Raw genomic sequence first — 19,560 nt, forward strand, 5'->3', positions numbered from 1 at the left:
ATATTAAATATTTAATTTTAATTAAAATTTATTCATTAATGATAATATAAAAAAACAAAAAAGTTTTCATCTTTAAATATGATGTGTTATATATGTTTTTATGGTAATATTTCTCCATGATTCATCCATCTCTTTTTTTTAAATGAACTGATCAGATTTCATGCGGTCACCTTCAGTTATATTTTACTCATTTATTATCATTTCCAATTTTGTTAGTACTCGTAATTTGTGTCATTAAATATTTTTCACATTTTACTCTACTACTATTAGTTTATTATCTATTTTTTATGAAAAAGTTTTTTATATATTTTTGACTGAATCGTGTATGAATATTATGTCTTTTAACTCAGGTGAATTGACTGAACTTATAGGGTATGGACAAAGTTCATGTTCTATGAAACAATATCCACATGTTATTGATACAAACATTTAAAATATAATCTTGTATGCTATAAATCAATTCTTATCCAACTAGACCTAGTCTCCTTCCCATTTACCAACATACTTATTATTATCACAAAAATTCGAAGATTAAAGTATTTAATTTCAATTTACTATTAGTTTATATTATCCTCCATCATACTTTGTCACAACCTATGGTAATTGAAGAAGTGGGTTGAAATCTTAATCATGTCTCACATTTTATTGCATCTTTCTAAAGCAATTGCACCTTTCTGTATAAAATAATTGCATTCATTATATTGGAAATATAAAAAAAAAATTATACATGTTTTATTTAGTATCAGGGGATTTCATTTTATAAATAATGCTAGAGAATTTGTGCGGTGATTTATATATGTTTTATTCACGGTTACTATCGTCAAAGGAAATAAAAAATTATCCGAATTAAGGGTGGGACAAACTCACAAACTTTGTCAAATTTTAATTTATTTAACATACTGAAATTTATAACATTAATATATTAAATCATAAATTTATGATCAGATTATAACATACTAAAATATTAAATCTTATATTAGACTCTTTAAAATTCTTTATTGAATAGTGATTCAAGTGGCAAACAAACTTGCATTAATCTAGTATTAAAAGGTTTATAGTTATATTATACAATGCATGGGTCAAAGTTGGAAGAAAGCACTTGAAAAAAATGTAGAAGATAAGAGCACTTGAAATGAAGCACGAAAACATTAGAGAGAAATAATAAATTGTGTGTAATAATTTGATATTGAGTGGATAAATAATGATGCCTTATTTTGTTTGGCTTAGTTTTGTAGGTACAAAACTTTTGGGTTGGTTCATGATTGACACTTAGGAGGTCCATATCTTGACACGTGGAAGCATGGATGACTCATCTATTCAATGAATTATTTCATAAATTGATGGTTCGTGGATATAACACATATGAGTGGCCTAGGTAATAAAAACTAATATTTTTCATTTAACAATAAATTATACAATTTCATAAGTTTAATGTTTTAACTAATATTTTTCGATAATATATATTCTATCAGCTTTATTATGCTTTACTGTATATGGGATGAAACTGATCATGAAGTAGCTTGAAACCCTTGCTTATAAAAGACTTCTTTCCTCCATTTGTTGGGCCAAAACAACTATCTTCAGCATTTGAAGTATGCAATGTTTGTTACTTGGATGACGATTGGTATTAGTGTTAGTATTATCAATTCATATTCTAGACACCAGACATCATAACTAACTTTTTATTATTAAACGTATAACTAACTAACTGACTTATCTAATATAACATTTGCTATTTTGGAAGCATTATAAGGTTCTATGTCTGAGTTGAGTTGATTTGTAGAGGACAATAAGTGAAAAAGAAAGACTTGGGAAGTCATACAATATATTTGTAAAATTGCTCTCAAATCTTCCATTTATATTCATTCTCTTCCAAAAATCAACTCGTAAACAGACTTTACCGAGTAGTGATAGAATTTGTTATTTGATTTTTTTTAAGGAGAAACGTCTCCAAAAGGCTTTATAGTTGGGCACGCAATATACCTATTCCTATTGTGAGAACCCTTTTGAGTTTTGATTATCCCTTTTAGTCATGCTTGTAACTATTACAACTCGAGCCCTTTTGCCTCAGTATGGCTCTTCCATAACAAAAAGAAAAGAAAGCACCGGATAAAACCCACGCATGTACATGATCATAAGCAATTCCTTCATGTAATTATTCAACCTATCATATAATGACTGGTTTGGTGAAGATAATAACAGAGACAAGATAACCAGACAAAACAACATGTGGTAATAATGTATTAAAGTACTAGAGTAGTTACCAACATTTCTACTTTTGTTTAGTGTCATTCTGAAACATTGCCAAAATGTACTAATAATGGAAACACTATCAGCAGGGCATACCTATTCAAGCTGTTTGATGTTGTTGTAGTCCTCTTCATAATGAACTGATGTCACACAACCTAAGGTTTGGAACTTAGGCCGATTATCAAATCGCGGAATTAATGTGCTAATCTAATTACGGAATTTATGACAGCTTAGGCACAAGAGAAAATTACCAGAATGGCACAGTAACAGGTATCAACCAGCTCAAATTGTGGAGTAGGTAAATATCTATTCTACTTGATCATCAATAATTCCATCCAAGACCAGATATTGAAGAGCTACAGAGTACTTGGCTGCTTTGATACCACCTCTGTTACCGATTCGTGAATGGCTCCTATCTTTCAGAATAAATGATCCAGGTACATCCCCTTCTGCAAGACCGGGTAGCACGAGAGTTAACAAATGTATATATCACGAGGATAGATTAAGCAGACATTCTTTTTCGACACCTGATAATGATATGAAATTTAAAAGCGGACAAGACTACGGGCCGACCAACCTTGAATTGTAAAAGTAGTGTGTATCCATTTCTTGTAGATGAAATTAAACCTTGGGATGTCTCCCTGGTGAGTATGAGTATCTGACAGGAGAAGCTTGCAAGACCCTTTTTGACTGCCAAGGAGAGAATATAGACAGGAATGCTATCATTATGTCAAAATCGTGACATAGCTTTTGGTGTATGGCTAGAATAAGATGGAACATGACTATCCCTTCTCTTCGATTTTGATTTCGCCACTCTCAATAGAATCAAAATGTACTACTTTTTAATCTAATCTTGGGCATTGTTAATATCCTATTTAACAAGTATACTAAATAAAGAACAAAGCATAAAAGATGGTAGGTTAATGATAAAGGTGATGATTGTGTGAATTGCAATGTATACTTACTTTGCATAAGTAATTGCATTATGGCACAAGGCAAGAGTCTTGGCCATGGCGAAGTCTCGATCACCATGTTGTTGGCACGTCCTATTGAGAATCGAAAATGAAAGAGAAACATAACTGTTGTTACTGTAGCTTGCAGCAATTCTAAATGGCAGGAAAAGTCGAAACAAACCATGTTCCAACAATAACGAGTTATAAAATAGAAAGCTATGTTTTAAGGGGTAAAAGAGGGAAATGATACTTGTTGTTGTGGAAGAAAAGTGGAAAGTCATCAATGAGAACAGCAGCAGGTAATGTATGATAGAGATGGAATGCAGAAAAGTAGTTCCTAATGTCTTGATCATCATTCAAGTACCTGAAATGAGAGAATAGAATTATTATATATGAAAGCAAATGAAGATTAGAATTATTATGAATCGTACTTCATTTGAATACGGTGGAAGATGTGAGAGGATGGATCCATGCCCTGAAATTATGAAGTGGGTATTCAAAACAAGGAATAGGAATAGGAATAGGAATGGGAATAGGAATAGGAATAGTAAAACCTGGGAAAGAAAAGGAGGTTTAGAATGGAAGGTGTGGCGGTTACAAATGAAAATAACAGTTGAGTGGGAGTGTAATGTTGCGACGTTGAATGCAAAGTGGAAAAGCAGAGAAGTCTTGCCGCTGAAAACATAAACAAATCAGAAACATGTAATAATATATATAGAGAGAGAAGAGAGGGAAATACGAACGACGAAGGAGGTCCAGAAAGAAGTTGAAGATTGGAAATGGAGTGATTTTGAAATAGTTGAAGGTTTTCAATTTCCCTCCAGAAAAACATCTCCAACGCCATATCAATTCCCTTTCTCTATAGCCCAATTTCCTTCTAATTCACCACCACTAAAATACCTTATTTCAAACTTGGATTATTTTTCTACTAAATGTTAATTCTTATTTTATTATTAATCTCAACGTTTTCTCTCTTCTCCTTTACCCACTTTTACCAAATTCCATGCATATTAAAAATGTATATTATGTTATTTTTATATTATCTTTTATTTCATTTTTTAATCATTTGTTATGAAGTAATAAATAATAAATATTAAAAATGTACATCTATAAATTGGGTAAAAACAAAACAATCAAAATAATCACAACAAATTATGATTTAATCTCACAATTTATAAAGTAAAACCATAACATAATGAAAAAGTGATTCCTTGACATCCCACAACAGTAGCAACCATTTAATAACAGTACTGAAGTCCTTTTAAAACCTTGATTGAAAGAAAATGTTTGTAGTACTGAACCTGGTAATTGAACAATTGATACAACGCACGTACAAGTTAGAATAAAAAATAACACTAGACAACCTTATACAAAACAACTATTTCTTCCCGGTAGGCTCCAAATTTTACTCCTGTTCCTGTCTCCGAGAAAGTAAATCTCACGTTGCTTAACTCGTTGTCCCACTGGCCTTGATTTCATTTTTAATGTTCAAATGCAACAAAATATTTTCAGTTAAATTGTTGCAAATTGCAAGTTGCAACTAGTTATGAATAATAAATTTAATCAATGCAGAGATTCCACCACCGGTAGCATCTGGGATCTTTGTGTTTTTAAAATTCATCTGTCAACAGTATAAGCATTTTTAGTTGAAGTTTTATATTATTTTCGTAATAAGAAAGAAAAAATAGAAGTAAAGAGAAAACATACAGTGCACCTTATGTATTGAATGTTTGTGAATTTGGTTTGAACTTGTTGTTGGGTTTTAGGGCTTATGAGCTTAGATGGGTAGGGTACCCACAAATTTCTATTTTTCTCCCTCTTTCTAGTAATTCTATTTTATTTTATCTGTAACTTTATATCTACCCTACTACAATATCAGTACATCATTCATCATTGATTTGTCATACTTTATTTTTGTTTGTTTGACCGTCAATAATGATTGATGAATAAATGACAGATGATTTGCTGATAGTCTAAAAAATACTTACACTTTCAGTATTAAATCATTTTCAAAATATGTTTCCTCTTACAAACTTTCCTTCACAAATGGATATTAATTATTTATTTATATGTACTTTTGATTGCCTTCTTATATAAAAATGAACATTAAAAATCAAAGTGTGCATCCATATGATTCTCTTAAATGAATTATCATGTCGGATGTGATTACTATGTAATAAATTTTGAGTCAATACCAAAAATGCATGAATCTACATGCATTATGATAAATATGAATACATATTTGAGAGTATCAATATTGACACTTTATATAAAGAAGAATATGAGTCACAATGTTTTTAATTAATATTTAATTTAAAGTAGGTGTAGTATGCAACAGGGTTGAGGAGGACTCGATCCTACTCGCCCATCCAGTTTGATCTGATTTATGTCGAGCTTAATCAGATTTAAGATGGGTTCGCGTTCAAAGATTAAACAAATCAATATCAAGGAATGAGTATGGGACAAACATGATCGGTCTAACCAATTGTCACTCAATCATCATATTTGTATGTGTATAGAATAATGACATCTAGTTGGCAAAAAATATCATTGATTCTTTAGATTTTATCATATATACATGAAAAACAATACAAATACACATATTATTTCATATATAACATTACATATCCAAAATAGTATATAATATTAAGAATACTTTATTTTAAAATGAAATATATTATATATAATTATGTCAAACGTCGAGTTCAAAGGTTGGTGTGATCATTCGATCAACATCTCAGATCACTTACAATGTCGGATGTGAGTTCAAAAAAATAATACAATTAATATTTGAGATAGGATAAGGGATAAACCTTATCCGACTTATGCTCACCTCTACATTATAAATTCAAAAGTTTTTTAGTTATTTTATTATATGTTATCGAAAAAACATTTACATATTTCAAATGAAGGTACACTTAAGTAAATTTATCTTGTAACGTTTGAGGTTTGAATATGAACAACAGTACTTAAAACAAGCTTATGTAATAATTATCTTTAGTTAAATGTTAATTTTGTAGCTAATATATTTATCAAATGCTCAAATAATTATTCTAAGATAAAATTATTCTCAACTTGATCCTTGAAAAATAGTGTATATTCCACATTTTAGTTATATTATACTCACTATTTAATAAAGACACCATAATTGAAAATAGTGAAAAGGAATAAAAAGTCATGTTTTAAATGTTTTGTCTAATAAACCAATCCATCATTAAGCCAATAATCTTTTATTTACTTATTATTTTATTAAGTATCCTATTAATTTCAAGTTTTAGTGACTGTCATAATTTTAATTTGAGAGAATAGTTTGTGGACAATAAATAATGTGGTGATGGGACCTGTTTTGGAATTACTGGGAGGGAATTAGTTGCATAATAGAGTAATCATAATTAATGATATATTAATGATATATGTAGTAACACAATTTATAAGGTATGACTTACCTATACCTGATAGATAGGCATGGTAGGGAGCAATGCATTTGGAGGATATATGGTACATCTTTTATAAGTACGGTTGCTTCTTTATCAAGCACACGTGAACGCGCCTCTACTCTGTTTTGGATTCTTTTTGATACGCGGTTTTGTGGTCGAAGCCAAAACCCAAATATTTGTACGGATATGGTTTCGATTTTTGGGAACGCGGTTTTGTGGCTAAAGCCAAAACTTTGAAATACTGTGCCTCTTCTTCATTGTTCTACATTATACAATGCTTTTTTTTCACTCCTATTAAAAAATAATTAATATTTGAACAGTTAAAACATATATCATATGTCAAGATAAAAATATCATACTCACATGTTTTTGTGATATATATTAGGTATGAAAATAAAAATAATTATTTAAATTAATAATATATATATATTGTTACCATATTTGAATTCCTATATTCAAATAAATAATAAAAAATAGATTATCATGTCCAACTAACTATATATAAAGGAGTCTCTTCTCGCTATTGAAGGTAAATCTCAGATTTCTCTCTTTTTCCTTTTCCCTTTCCCCTTGGAATTTCAAATCCCTGATGGTAGCAGAAGCAGATCATGATCGCCATAACCATGGCGATGATAGCAGCAGAGCTTTCATATTCACGTACGGCACTTTAAAGAGAGGTTTCCCCAACCACATCCTCCTTCAAGACTTGATGCTCTCCGGTGATGCCTCCTTCGTCGGAACCTACCGCACCCTCCACAACTATCCCCTCGTCTGCGGCCCCTACCGTGTCCCGTTCCTCCTCAACATCCCCGGCTCCGGCCACCGTGTCAGGGGGGAGTTGTACTCCGTGACGGCGCATGGTCTCGCCCGAATGGACGAGCTTGAGGGAACAACACGCGCTCACTACGAGCGTCTCCCGATAAAAGTGATACCAGATGATATAGGAGGAGAAGGAGAAGGTGAAGGTGATGTGGCAGAGGGGCTAAGATGCGCAGAGGCGTATTATGCGCATAGGAATTACGCGATGGAGATGTGGAAGAAGAATGAGAAGAGAGGGTTTGTGTGTTACGGAGAGAAAGAAGCGAGTGGTTATGTGAAGCGCAAAGATAGGCCTCAACATTTGACTTTCCTTGATCATATTTCATCTTTCATTTCATCCTCTCGCTGATTCCACCACGTACTTTTCTATCATTTTATCTTTTCATTTTATTGTTAAAAACTCTTTTTCTTCCTCTTTTCTTATGTTGATTAATACACTTTTTTAGGTGGTGATCATATCCTTTAACACTTTTTATTCAAATGATACATATTTGATTTCTTTATTCCCTTCCTTAAGTAATGTTAGTTCCATAATACCTATGGATGTTCCCGATATATGATTGTCTCTGGTGAAAAAATACATATGAAAATCCAAACAAAATAAGTTTAATATGGAATCTAGCGTCATATAAAAAACTATGTGCCCCTTTTGCTGTGTACCGCAGCTAACTAAAACATTAGATGTAGTTGCTTGCACTTTTAATTATTTGGGTACTACTGAGAATGTTGAATATATATATGATTATTTGCAATTTATATCCAGGGATTTTAACATTTTCACAACGCAGCCTCAATTGATTTAGTACCTCTTTTCGTTCTATAATTATATATGTTAACGTCCATGTGACAAAAGAATAATGATTTCATCAAGCATTTCAATCACACATAAGTTCATGATTCTTCTTAACCAACAATCCAATTTTACTCACATGAATTGGTCCAGTAATGTAAAACTTCACTGGATCTTCGATTCATGATAATTGCGTTTGTTGGGAGTGGTAGTTACACACCCCAAAAAAATTAGCTTATTTAGCTATAGGATGAGAGATACCCATGATGTACAGAATAAAATAATGCAATTCCCAACAAACATAAAAATAAAATCTAGAATATATTAACAAGTGAAAGAGACAACATGACACCCGTATGAACAAGACACTTTCTTTTAATTTAAAAAAATAAAAAATGGGCAATAATTGTGGTTGTGAATTGTGATTACTTTACAAGTATTTTGAATAGTTTATTGAGTAAGTATAAATGCTGATTCGAAAACACGCATGGAATCTTGACAATGTGATCCATGGCTAGGAAAATGAAGACCCACTTATTTATTATTTTAAGTGCACTTGAATTATTGAGCATGACCACAAGCCACAGTCATTGAACAATATCGAATATTCTAGTTACGGTGTAGAACACCACTACACCACTGAATATTCATATTTTTTTAACAGTTTGCTATAGGCCATTAAAATTTGAGGGATTTTGTAGTTTTTCCTATCAATTGTTAATCATGTTTACACATAAATATTGAATAATACACTACCAACATATAAAACTCATACACCCCATATCTCTTAATTAAAAGGGACCATTTTACAATGAAAATTTTGCTTAGCATGTACGTTATATACATACACCTCATACATCTTTCGGCTCTTGATACACCTTTTGTCTCTCTAATCAGTAATCATGTAATTCTTGCACAAAAATTGTATAAAGTAGTGAATTACAAATACTCTTAGGAAACAATTACACAACTCTACAATTCTATCTTAAAGATATTTAAAATACTAATTCTCCTTTTTACCATATTCAATGGAAAAAGAGAGACAGAGATAAAATTGGTGAAGAAAAAATAAAGTAAATATGTTCCAAATTCTTGAAACAAATAAAACAACAAAAACAAATGATATTGTACAAGGGAGAGAATACATTTGATGCATGTAGTGTACACATCTTTCGTAATTAATAATAGTACATATTCTAATAAGGGACGAAACAGCATAAGTTAAAGTGTCCTAAGTAGCATTATTTTTTACTACACCCTCTGGTTCAAAATAAGAGCAATCATTATTTTCAATGAAATGTTGTGACCTGCATTATAGCAAAGAAGATTAAATATCCATGTTAGGTAGGATTAGAGTTTGCATAATAATAAACAAAAAGGAAATATCAGCTAGAGGGCATGTCCATAAAATATAATTTCAGCATTGGGACTTATAAATAATAAAGGACCAAACTTTAGGACTTTCTGAGTCTGTGGAACAGAATAACCAAATAGTAAATTCAATGTATTGACGTTTTTAAGAGATTAATAATCACAAAGTTTATATGGTTGCATGGAAATAGCTAGTTTTACTGAGCTCTGTATCCTGTAATAAGAGTTTTCAGTAGAAAAGCAAGAATAAGAGTTTTACCAAGTATCTGCATGATTGATACCAAGTCCATTGCATGTAAGAATCATGCCTTTAAATCTGGCAAGATATTCCTGTGTACATGTGCACCAATGGAAGTATTAAAGTACAGATTAGCATTTACCATTCAAGGGGATACACTCATGAATTAACGATAAGCAAGTCGAATTCAATAAAACTAATGTTAAATGATAGTTTAGTTGCATACCTGCAAACTATACTTGTGAATTTCACAGGTTCCAGTTAAATCATAGTCAAGACGCTTGGCAGGGTCACTCAACACTGAGGCATAAAATAGAAAGAAAGAAAATCTACGATTATCATCAACATATAACTTATTGCTGTATTTCGGATCATAACAAGGTGCATGAGAAGAAACAAATCGAGTTCAAACAAAGAAGCACTACAGCAATGGTAATAGAGTCATAAAACTATGTTAAACCAGGTTCACATGCTCATAAGTCATTAAACTATGTTAACATATACAACAAGTGGGAACTTTAGAGCCAGAAAGCCAGACAACAAAGTTAAACTTTATATCCAAACAAATGAAGGACCGCAATCTTCGTGCTCAAAATTATTTGTCCTTTAAAATCAAAAGTTTATACATTGTGGCTAAGTTGAAGATAGAAAAAGAGCAATTTCCCTGAAATGTAAATGTTAAAGAGTGATCACTAAAGAGAGAAGAATGAACACTCATTAAACAACATGCTTTACTAGGAAAAAGTAAAAGTTAACTTTTTTATCACCATTACAAGAAAGAATTACCAGTGTAAGCTTCATTTATCTCTTGGAATTTTGCAGTAGCAGCATTGTCACCTTTGTGCTTATCAGGATGCCATTTCTATCAAATGGAGAATCATGCACACAGTAAGTCAAACTCTTAGAAAATAATTTTCAGAATGAAAAATTGTGTAAAAATCCATTGCAATTTGCAGGAGATTCTCAAAAAGTGTAAATTACCAACCAATGCGAGTCTTCGATAATTTAATTTGATGTTTTCATCAGTTGCATCATAATCAACTTCCAGCACCTTGTAATAATCCTTGAATGAAATAAAAGTGCCCCATCAGAAACACATTAAGCAACATTCAATTAGAAAGTGTAACTAGGTATAAATAAAGTCATGTACACTTTCTGCTATCAAAAATAGTATTTGTACTTACCCTTACCCCCGACAAAGAGAGTGACGGTCTCCGGGGTTTGAATCAGTGACCTCCTGGTCACAAGGTAGCAATCTTACCGTTGCACCATGACTCACCCTCAAAGACAGATTTGAGAAAATGATCCCAAAAAATGAAGCACACCTAAGATCAACTAAATATAATTCAATTAACAGATAAACCCACTCCCTAGACTTCTCCAAACCAATGTTCAGCTACTAAGTGTGTGTTTCACATGACAATCTTATACATTCTTTAGCATGTTGTAGCTTATTAACTCGGTCAAAAAAAGCTTGTAAAGCTTCTTGGTAAACAAAAAACTAAAGGGAGATTGTAGCTTTTGAAAAATAATGGAGATGACCGTAATCACAATTTAAAACCTCTACACTAACACTTCCTAGTTCAAAATGAAAATAACAGAATACATAACTATGGAAACAAATAAAAATGTGATTTTTTTCAACAAAATTTCACAGGAGCAAAATATAGCAAGAAAAAAAAATGAAAAGTTGAAAATTGAATGAATGAAAAACCTTAGTGGTGACGTCAGTGGCAGCCATGTGGTACAGAAATAAAGGGAGTCTGATAATTCATCGGAATGAAACTGTGACAGCAAAATTAAGAAGAAAATGATGAAACTAGTAAAGAATAGATGGAAATAAATGTGAGAGCGATAGTAACAAATGGGAGAAATAGGTTTTGTTTTGTGGTGGATTTTTTTATTCGGGTAAGAGAAAAGACGGGGACATTGCTACTCCACAATTACAATTTCGTGTGCTGTTCTTATTTTCATTTTCTGGGAATATTATACTGATCATATCTGTGGTCCATATTCACCTTCTCTTACCTCCACAACAAGATCTTCTTGTTGTGGTTTCGTGCTGGAACAACATTTGTTAGGAGACACAATCACTACATGTAACTATTAACATATTTATCCCTTTAACATCTTTTTTATGTGTACTTTAACTTGTCAAAATAAAAAGTTTGGTTCAAGTACATATGTATATTTTCCGTTAAGCAATGATTAATAGTTGAGCATATAACGAAAAAACATTGTTGGAAAAACTAATTTATTACATTATGGGTCAACAATAAAGTCCTGTTTCAATTGCACCCACCTTCCCAACATGTCAAGAATGAGATGCATTAATACAAGGCTTCATCAACCCAAAGTAACAAGCCATTATAGAGAAAGACTTGCGTAGAGACATATGTATATAGAGACAACCAATAAAATATTGCCAACACATTGAGAACATAAATACACTTGTCTCCATGCAAGTTTTTCTCGCCATTATAACTGCTAATTTCCAATGATGAAATATTGCATTAAATCATTAACAGACTAGCAACTTTATTCAGCAACCATCATAATTCAGGAATGAAATATTGTTATAGGTTCATTAGGTTACAAAAGGATGAATATTTGATGGTTCTACAAATAACCCATCATATGAGTAAATATGGTCTTGCTTATAACAAAAGGCTAAGGTTCCATAATGTTGTACACAACTCTGCAGAAAATGCATTATTATTATTACAGAGAAAAATGAAATACATTAACATGGAACATATCCCAGTATACTTGGTCACTCTTGCATAACATGGCACTGCAAATCCTGAAGGGCTGTTTTTAGCTATCTGCAATGATATAATTACAGTATTCAGCTGGTTTTATGTTTAAAAATAGAAACTTTGCCTAATTAAAATCTCACCATGCAGGGGATTAAGAGTTCGATGCAGAGAAGTCGGGAGATGCCATGGGAATGGATATCGAGAGTTGAGTTGTGGAGAGAGCTGTTTGGTTGGATCTTTCATCTTCCTGACCAAACCATGACTCCTTGCTTTTCGGCCATTCATTAAAAAAAGGTCGAAGAGGGTGACCCTCCTGCTTCACAGCTTCTCCTGAGGCATATTCACTAGATAAAAATGAATGTTGTGGATAATCATTCTGCAACGTGGGATTATGATTTGATTTCAATGTAGAATGAGAAGCAAGTCTGGTTGACATCAAAGGCCATGTGTTTTCTAGCTGTGACTCCATTCGGGGGACCTTGTTGCTTTCGGAAACTTCGGAAAAGAAGCTATGCTCATTACCTTCAGATTTAAGTCCTTGAAGATACCTGTTTAGTTCAAGGGATGAGAAATAACAGTACTGCTAACATATTCTACAACTTTATACTGAAATTTATCATAGAACAAGTTGCCTTATCGACCATGTGGAGTAGTACAAACAAATAATCATGATTCATGACAATGATTACTACATAAGAAACAGGAACAAATTGATGAAGGTGAAGAGAAGCAGACTAACAAGGTTACCAGTTCTATCCTAGTTACTAACGTGCCATTATTCAATGAAATTAAAGCTTAATCTCTACTGTTAAATATAGATAGTGGAAGCAACAGTGGCCTAATGAATAATTATAAGATGAAATTACTAAATTGAGGTTCAGTTAAAATTAAATGAATGATGCTGAAAACCACATCTTTGAAAATCACTTTGCTATAAACATCATTTTTCAGTTTAAATCAAACAGAAGCGAACCTCCAGACAATTAAAACCAAACTCTACGGAGGTTAAGTGGTGAAAAAACTTTGTTCTGTAATGGTATGGTCATGTGATATGCATTGTGTCTTATGTTCCGTAGTAAACAGAAACTTAGTGCCATAAAGCTCCCGCTATGTGCAGGGAACCGCGGAAGGATCGGCCCACTGCGTGAGTCTAAAATAGGCAGCCTTCCCTTGCATTTGTAAGAGGTTGCTGGATCTACAACTTGACACCACAACTATAATTGTTCCAAGGCTGATTCCATGCCTTATGTTCTGTCTTGATTTAACTGACAAAGTAATGTTTTCTCTAAAAAATATCAAGGGGCTAAGTGATAAAAAGAAAGGTTTGGTGGGTAAGTTTAGAAAGGACTATGTTTCACAGAAATAAAATGCAGTACACCCTTAGATTTAATGCAAAGAAAAGGAAACTATAATGGTAATTGAAGAACCGTCTTTCTATCTCCATTTTTAAAAATAACCAACAAGAATTAGGTTGCAAACAATTTCAACTCATGAGGGTCTACTGAATCCCTAGCCCACATGTCCGAGAACCACCCAACACTAAAAAAGAAAAAAAACACGGTAAGATCCACAAACAAATTAAATTTAGGAATTACTGAAAAAATTATAATCCCCCTCTTCAACATGAAGTAACATTTTTTTTACAGAAGCTGAAGATAAGCTAACAGCTCGTCTTTCAGTTGACAATATAAACAAAGAGAAAGTGCACACTTCAAAAGTGAATAGCAATCTAACAACTAGCTTTGATAATAGCAGATCTTTGCCACAAATCAGAAATCCATGACCTAAGCATATCAATATTACAGACAAATGGTAATCAAAGTCAGAAATTCATTCGCCTATATCACAACACAAGATCATGAAAAACTAGTAAAAGAAGTTCCATTAAATATGCCAAGCAATATGACATTGATGAAATACTTTCTGTTCTACTCTATTCTCTGTAGCCAAATAATTTTTCCATTTCCGAGTAACCGAGTGGTGTGAAATATAACAAGGATTTCTTTGTACCTGTAATCTTTACTTGGAATCCCATAGGGAATGGAATCTAGATTGTAGTCGGTAAGGCCGGTTCCAGAACCAGTACCTTGGAGATTACCAAAGGCATTTGCAGCAAGGTTCTGGAAGTTTCCAGCTGCGCTGCTGCTACCGGCAATAGTCACTGATGTCACAGTGGATGGTAATGGTGTCATAGTTTGTGATTCCACAGGCTTTCTTGAACGGTTGCGGCCACGGTGCATGTGGCGCTCACAATACTTGGAGTCTGGGTAAGCTTCCTTGGAGCACCTCCACTTTTTCCCATCAGTCCTCCTGCATCTTCCTGGCTCAGGGTCTATCTTCTTCCCATAGAAGGAAGAATAACTCACTGCAAATTCAACATACATTCATTTGGAATCAATCATGACAAAATGGAACTACACATAACACACTACACATAGCTATAGGTCAAAAATCCAGAACTGAATATGTAAAATACTATACTAGAAACTAGAAAGATATATATGCACACACAAAGCATAGTACAAATGCAATAGGGTAAGAAATCCTCAATAAATACAAGTAGAAACAAAAACAGTAACAAGAAATATGCCACAGAACATGAAAATCTCTCTCTAGATCTATGAAACACAACCACTGACAAGCCATAAGCTGAAAGCTAGAAAATTTAATCTATCCCAAATGAACTAAAGTAAAAATCAAATTTTGGGCCTATAAAAAAAATCAGAAATTGGTTATTCAATTTAAGATTTAGATATTTCATGTATCCCTATCCCCTAGCAATGTTTTAAATCTGGGCATATATATATATATTTCATGTTACATATAAATAATGAAAATGGGTAGTAAAGTAAAGTAAATAATACATGAGGGATGGTGAAAGAATGGATGAGAAAAGGAGAATTGAATTGGTTGAAGAAGATGAAGAGGGACAGGAAGACCAGAAAGCATGTACTTGAATATCAATGCTTGATGTTCCAATTCCTGCCACTGAGACACAGTGAAAACTGATGATTTATTATTATTATTATTACTGAAACTCATCATAATCTCACTCCCATTACTCTTATTCATCTTTCTTTCTTACTATTCTATCTTTATCATATATCATAAATCTAACACTCTTCTTCAATCTCAATATCAAACATACTCAGATCGAGTTTTCTTTCTCAAATAGTAACTTAACACTTTACTCTTGCTTTTAAATTACATTTTAGTCCCTCCAATCTATCACAAAAATAAAATCATTGATGGGATAAATACTCAACTTCAAATTTCAACTAAGTAATACATTGGAGTCACCCAAAATGACTATTACTTGTTTGTACTTTTTTTTTGTTTTCATCCAAGTAAAAAAATGTCTCAACATTCAACTAATCCTTAATATCTTACCTTTCTTTTCTTTGCTTTTGTTTTCAAATATGCTGACTTTTTTTATTATAAAAAATAAAGTTAAGCTCTCACTTTAAATAATTAATTTCTCTTGGAATTTATAAGTATTTCAATAAAGAATATTTCACCTTTTAGTATATCTATTGATCTAATATAATTTTGGTCACGTTTATGCTTAACTCTACTACCTAAGTATATCTCAATGTGACCTAATCACTAGACCAGAAGAAAAAAATCACTTGGGTAAATAAAATATTTCAAAGAATATGGAGAAAAATGAAGTAAAGTAGGTTTTTGATTTGTAAGGAATGTTAGGTTCATCTATGAATAACATTTTTTAGTTTTTTCATCAAGGGAAAAAAAAGATAGATACACCGCCAGTGTAAATGTTTTTTACACTATCACTATATCATTCACCATTAATTTTCAGTTATTATTAACTTTTAAATAAAAATATTATAAATGAATGATGGATAATGCACTAACTTTTTACAATGTCAGTGCATACATTTTAAACTCTTTCATCAAACATGCAGTGTAAAATGACTTTTGTGTGGTTAATATATCATGAGATTAAGGGTAAGGGTTTTTCTAATTGATATGCACATATTATTTTGTTTATAATTTTAGTTATTGTATTTTGTTTATGATTTTAGTTATTGTATTGTGTTTACGATTTCAATTTGTAGTTAGGGATTTTTCACTTGTAGTAAAAGAATGTTGGTTGTCTATGTAACCTTTATGTAGTAAAAGAAGTTTGTAGTAAGGGATTTTTCGCATGAGGGTGAGTATGGTTCAAACTTCAAGGTCTTCAGTTATGAGAGGATGCCTCTTTGGAGTGTAGGTCACCGGATTGGAAGGTTTGGTGCAGTGATGTCCTTCGGAGGGACTGACTTTGCCCCCACTAATGGGTAAAAGTCTGAGGCGTATAGAGTATGCATGGGCCCGTCGATGACCTGAAAAGGTGTTCTGACGATAAGTCAACAAATGACAAATGAAGGAGATCCACAATTCATGGTATATGTAAATATGCCATTCAAGGTATTAGAGAGTAAGGTTAGAGAGTGGGGGACCAATGACTGGGTGTGTATGAGCTCTATCGAGAGCTATGTCTAGGAGTCGTGAGTAGTTTTTCTTGAGTTGTGCATGTATGTTTGTATCTCTTCTTTGTTATAAGGAGATGAGCTTCTATTTTATAATGGATATAGGTATAGAGTCATTTGTTGAATGTTGTTAGCGTGGCTGACCATTTGAGTCTATCGATCTGTCTTTAGCAAAGTCGGGCTACTTTATTATGCTTGTCGCGCGACTTGGTAAGGTCATACTCTATGCATAGTTAATTTACAGTCTACAATAGGCTATGATAACAACAATATAAGCCTTCATGTATAGTTATCATGGCAAGTCAAGTAGGTCGATCAGTATGACAAATTCTAGTAGCTTCAGGCTTCACCAAGTGTTCAAGCTCGACCAACATTGAGTAGTCCAATCCAATCAACGTAATTTTGTTTAATGAAACACATTGTATACCATAATTTTCTACCTTAGTGTGTCATGTTCCATTGGGTGATTGTGGACTTCCTTTTATTATGTGCTACCCTTTATGAGACAGCAACAACACGTCATGGGCTGAGAGAAGGCCAGGCCCCCCGTGGTCCAAAGTAGCAAGTAAAGGAAACATCCCACTGGTTGCTGGGATGGAGGTAACATTAAAGTATATTTTTAAGTAAAATACATATTCTTAACCAATCATAATCGATAACACAAAAAAGAAGTGCACCACCTTATACTTAGTGCATTAAGCACCATAGTGTTAGGCAAGGATAAAACGAGCTAACTTGGTCAAACTTTTACAATTATTTATCCAGTACGGTACCATACATCACTAAATTATGTCATACAAGCGTGTATAATTGTATAACCTTGCTATATATTACTTTATGTTTATTCAATTTTTACAATATGGTTGTAATTCGTATCATAATTTTTAAACTACATTCTTACCCGTAAGAAAGGCATATCAATGTGACGGGCATAATCTTAGTTGGATCATCATATGATCAGATTTCATTAACCTTGATACGAGATTCGGGTACAAAATGGGAATCAAATCATATGATTCAAATATTTAATTTTTAATTCATGGTCATATTCTGCAGGTTTACATATTTATTTTCAGCATATACTCATGTCAGGCAAATCTGCATATATAATATCCAAGCATGTGTGAACTTTTGTAGATTTGCATATCAGATATCTATTTAGCCTAAAGTTCAATCGATTTTAGTAAATGCCAGAGTTCATATTTGAACTTATCAACTTTATATTTGCTTTAACAATTTTCACAATGAAATATAACTAAATAATTAAAAAAACGGGGTTAAATCAATAAGAAAACGTGGAATTAAAACAGTTCGTAAAGCATTAATGAAAAATAATAGTGAGAAGGGCTCAGATAAAATGGGTATGAGAAAATTATCAGCACTAAAAATCAGAGTGGTGCATGACTATCTCTGACTCATCACAGCCCGTTAAAAGTAGTGTATTGAAAACAACATAAAAAAATATATAGGAACATTTGAATGCACTCGCCTAATTAGACTAAGGCTTATGCCAGAATTTAGATCCAGATTTGTATTGGCAACGTACAGCACTGAAATCACTATCGAATAAGTGAATCAGAGACTCTAAATTGTTGCCTTTTCAGTTATATAAACAAAATGGAAGCCTCAGAATAAAGAATTAGTGTATGCATCAGAGCAATTGTTAAAAAGCTTAATCTCAGATGGTACGGACAATTTGAACATCACAGGCTTTGAAAATAAATAATGAACAAAAAGGGAGAGAAGATGAAAGATAGAGGCACGGTGAATGTGTGGTGCGGGTGGGGATTAAATACGCAAAACTAGAACCAATTACAAACCCTAATTCTCCTCGGATTGCAACATGTTCTGTGCTTAGACAAAGCCCAATTTTCTCCAAAGCCCAACTACAACCGCGCTCATCCAAGGCTCTATCATGTCATCGCGCAAAGTTTAACCTTCTTTTATACTCACGAGCTCATATGTCATGAAGGGTAAATACTTAAAAATTAAATTTTAATTTAAATATATTTTTTCAACCATCACATAGAGTATAGAGTGACACACCAAATATGAGACAACAGTTGTGCATCTCTCTAGGACTATCTTCTATCATTTATTTTTTACTCAAAAACAAAATATGATGGAAGAATATTGTAATAATTATATATAAATCTTTATATTGATCATGTATAAATATTACATTCTTTTTTAATAATATTACATGTATTCTACTTTTTAAGTGTGATATCTATGTATATAGAAATTTATACACAATCATTTCCATCTACATTTAAATTATTTAAAAAAATTAATAATGATTAAAAATGAATATTGAATAATATAGTGATAAAGTACAATACTTTTGTAATGTTATACATTTTTTCTCTATTTCTTATAGAATAACTTATTCGCAAGTGATTAATGATTATTGTATGAATGATATAAGACAAAAATATTATGATTATATA

General features: G+C 32.3%; 4 protein-coding genes across 6 annotated transcripts; 1 reads left to right on the forward strand and 3 right to left on the reverse strand.

Annotated features, from left to right (window-relative positions):
* On the reverse strand, window positions 2,339–4,071 carry LOC109355583. 2 transcript variants are annotated; one of them, XM_019598813.1, is made up of 7 exons: window positions 3,947–4,071; window positions 3,758–3,878; window positions 3,635–3,678; window positions 3,457–3,567; window positions 3,216–3,290; window positions 2,828–2,940; window positions 2,339–2,699 (listed from the first exon to the last, which is right to left on the reverse strand). In XM_019598813.1, exons 1-7 carry the CDS (start codon window positions 4,045–4,047, stop codon window positions 2,557–2,559), a joined length of 708 nt encoding a protein of 235 aa, XP_019454358.1. In that variant the 5' UTR covers window positions 4,048–4,071; the 3' UTR covers window positions 2,339–2,556. The 2 variants fall into 2 exon arrangements, with proteins under 2 accessions (XP_019454358.1, XP_019454356.1); XM_019598811.1 differs by having other exon boundaries at window positions 3,216–3,296; window positions 3,454–3,567.
* On the forward strand, window positions 7,153–7,868 carry LOC109355584 (putative gamma-glutamylcyclotransferase At3g02910). The gene has a single exon (XM_019598814.1). The coding sequence runs from the start codon at window positions 7,230–7,232 to the stop codon at window positions 7,806–7,808; it is 579 nt and encodes a 192-aa protein (XP_019454359.1). The 5' UTR covers window positions 7,153–7,229; the 3' UTR covers window positions 7,809–7,868.
* On the reverse strand, window positions 9,304–11,833 carry LOC109355585 (dnAJ-like protein slr0093). Of its 2 annotated transcripts, none has more exons than XM_019598816.1 (6): window positions 11,573–11,833; window positions 10,844–10,921; window positions 10,645–10,720; window positions 10,085–10,158; window positions 9,880–9,950; window positions 9,304–9,561 (listed from the first exon to the last, which is right to left on the reverse strand). In XM_019598816.1, exons 1-6 carry the CDS (start codon window positions 11,597–11,599, stop codon window positions 9,501–9,503), a joined length of 387 nt encoding a protein of 128 aa, XP_019454361.1. In that variant the 5' UTR covers window positions 11,600–11,833; the 3' UTR covers window positions 9,304–9,500. The 2 variants fall into 2 exon arrangements, with proteins under 2 accessions (XP_019454361.1, XP_019454360.1); XM_019598815.1 differs by having other exon boundaries at window positions 9,304–9,556; window positions 11,573–11,826.
* Window positions 12,387–15,731, reverse strand: LOC109355582 (growth-regulating factor 5-like). Its single transcript, XM_019598810.1, has 4 exons — window positions 15,482–15,731; window positions 14,628–14,982; window positions 12,758–13,165; window positions 12,387–12,683 (listed from the first exon to the last, which is right to left on the reverse strand). The coding sequence occupies exons 1-3, from the start codon at window positions 15,687–15,689 to the stop codon at window positions 12,769–12,771; spliced, it is 960 nt and encodes a 319-aa protein (XP_019454355.1). The 5' UTR covers window positions 15,690–15,731; the 3' UTR covers window positions 12,387–12,683; window positions 12,758–12,768.

Source organism: Lupinus angustifolius, chromosome LG08 (assembly GCF_001865875.1).
Source record: "Lupinus angustifolius cultivar Tanjil chromosome LG08, LupAngTanjil_v1.0, whole genome shotgun sequence".
In the NCBI taxonomy this organism is placed as follows: Eukaryota; Viridiplantae; Streptophyta; class Magnoliopsida; order Fabales; family Fabaceae; genus Lupinus; species Lupinus angustifolius.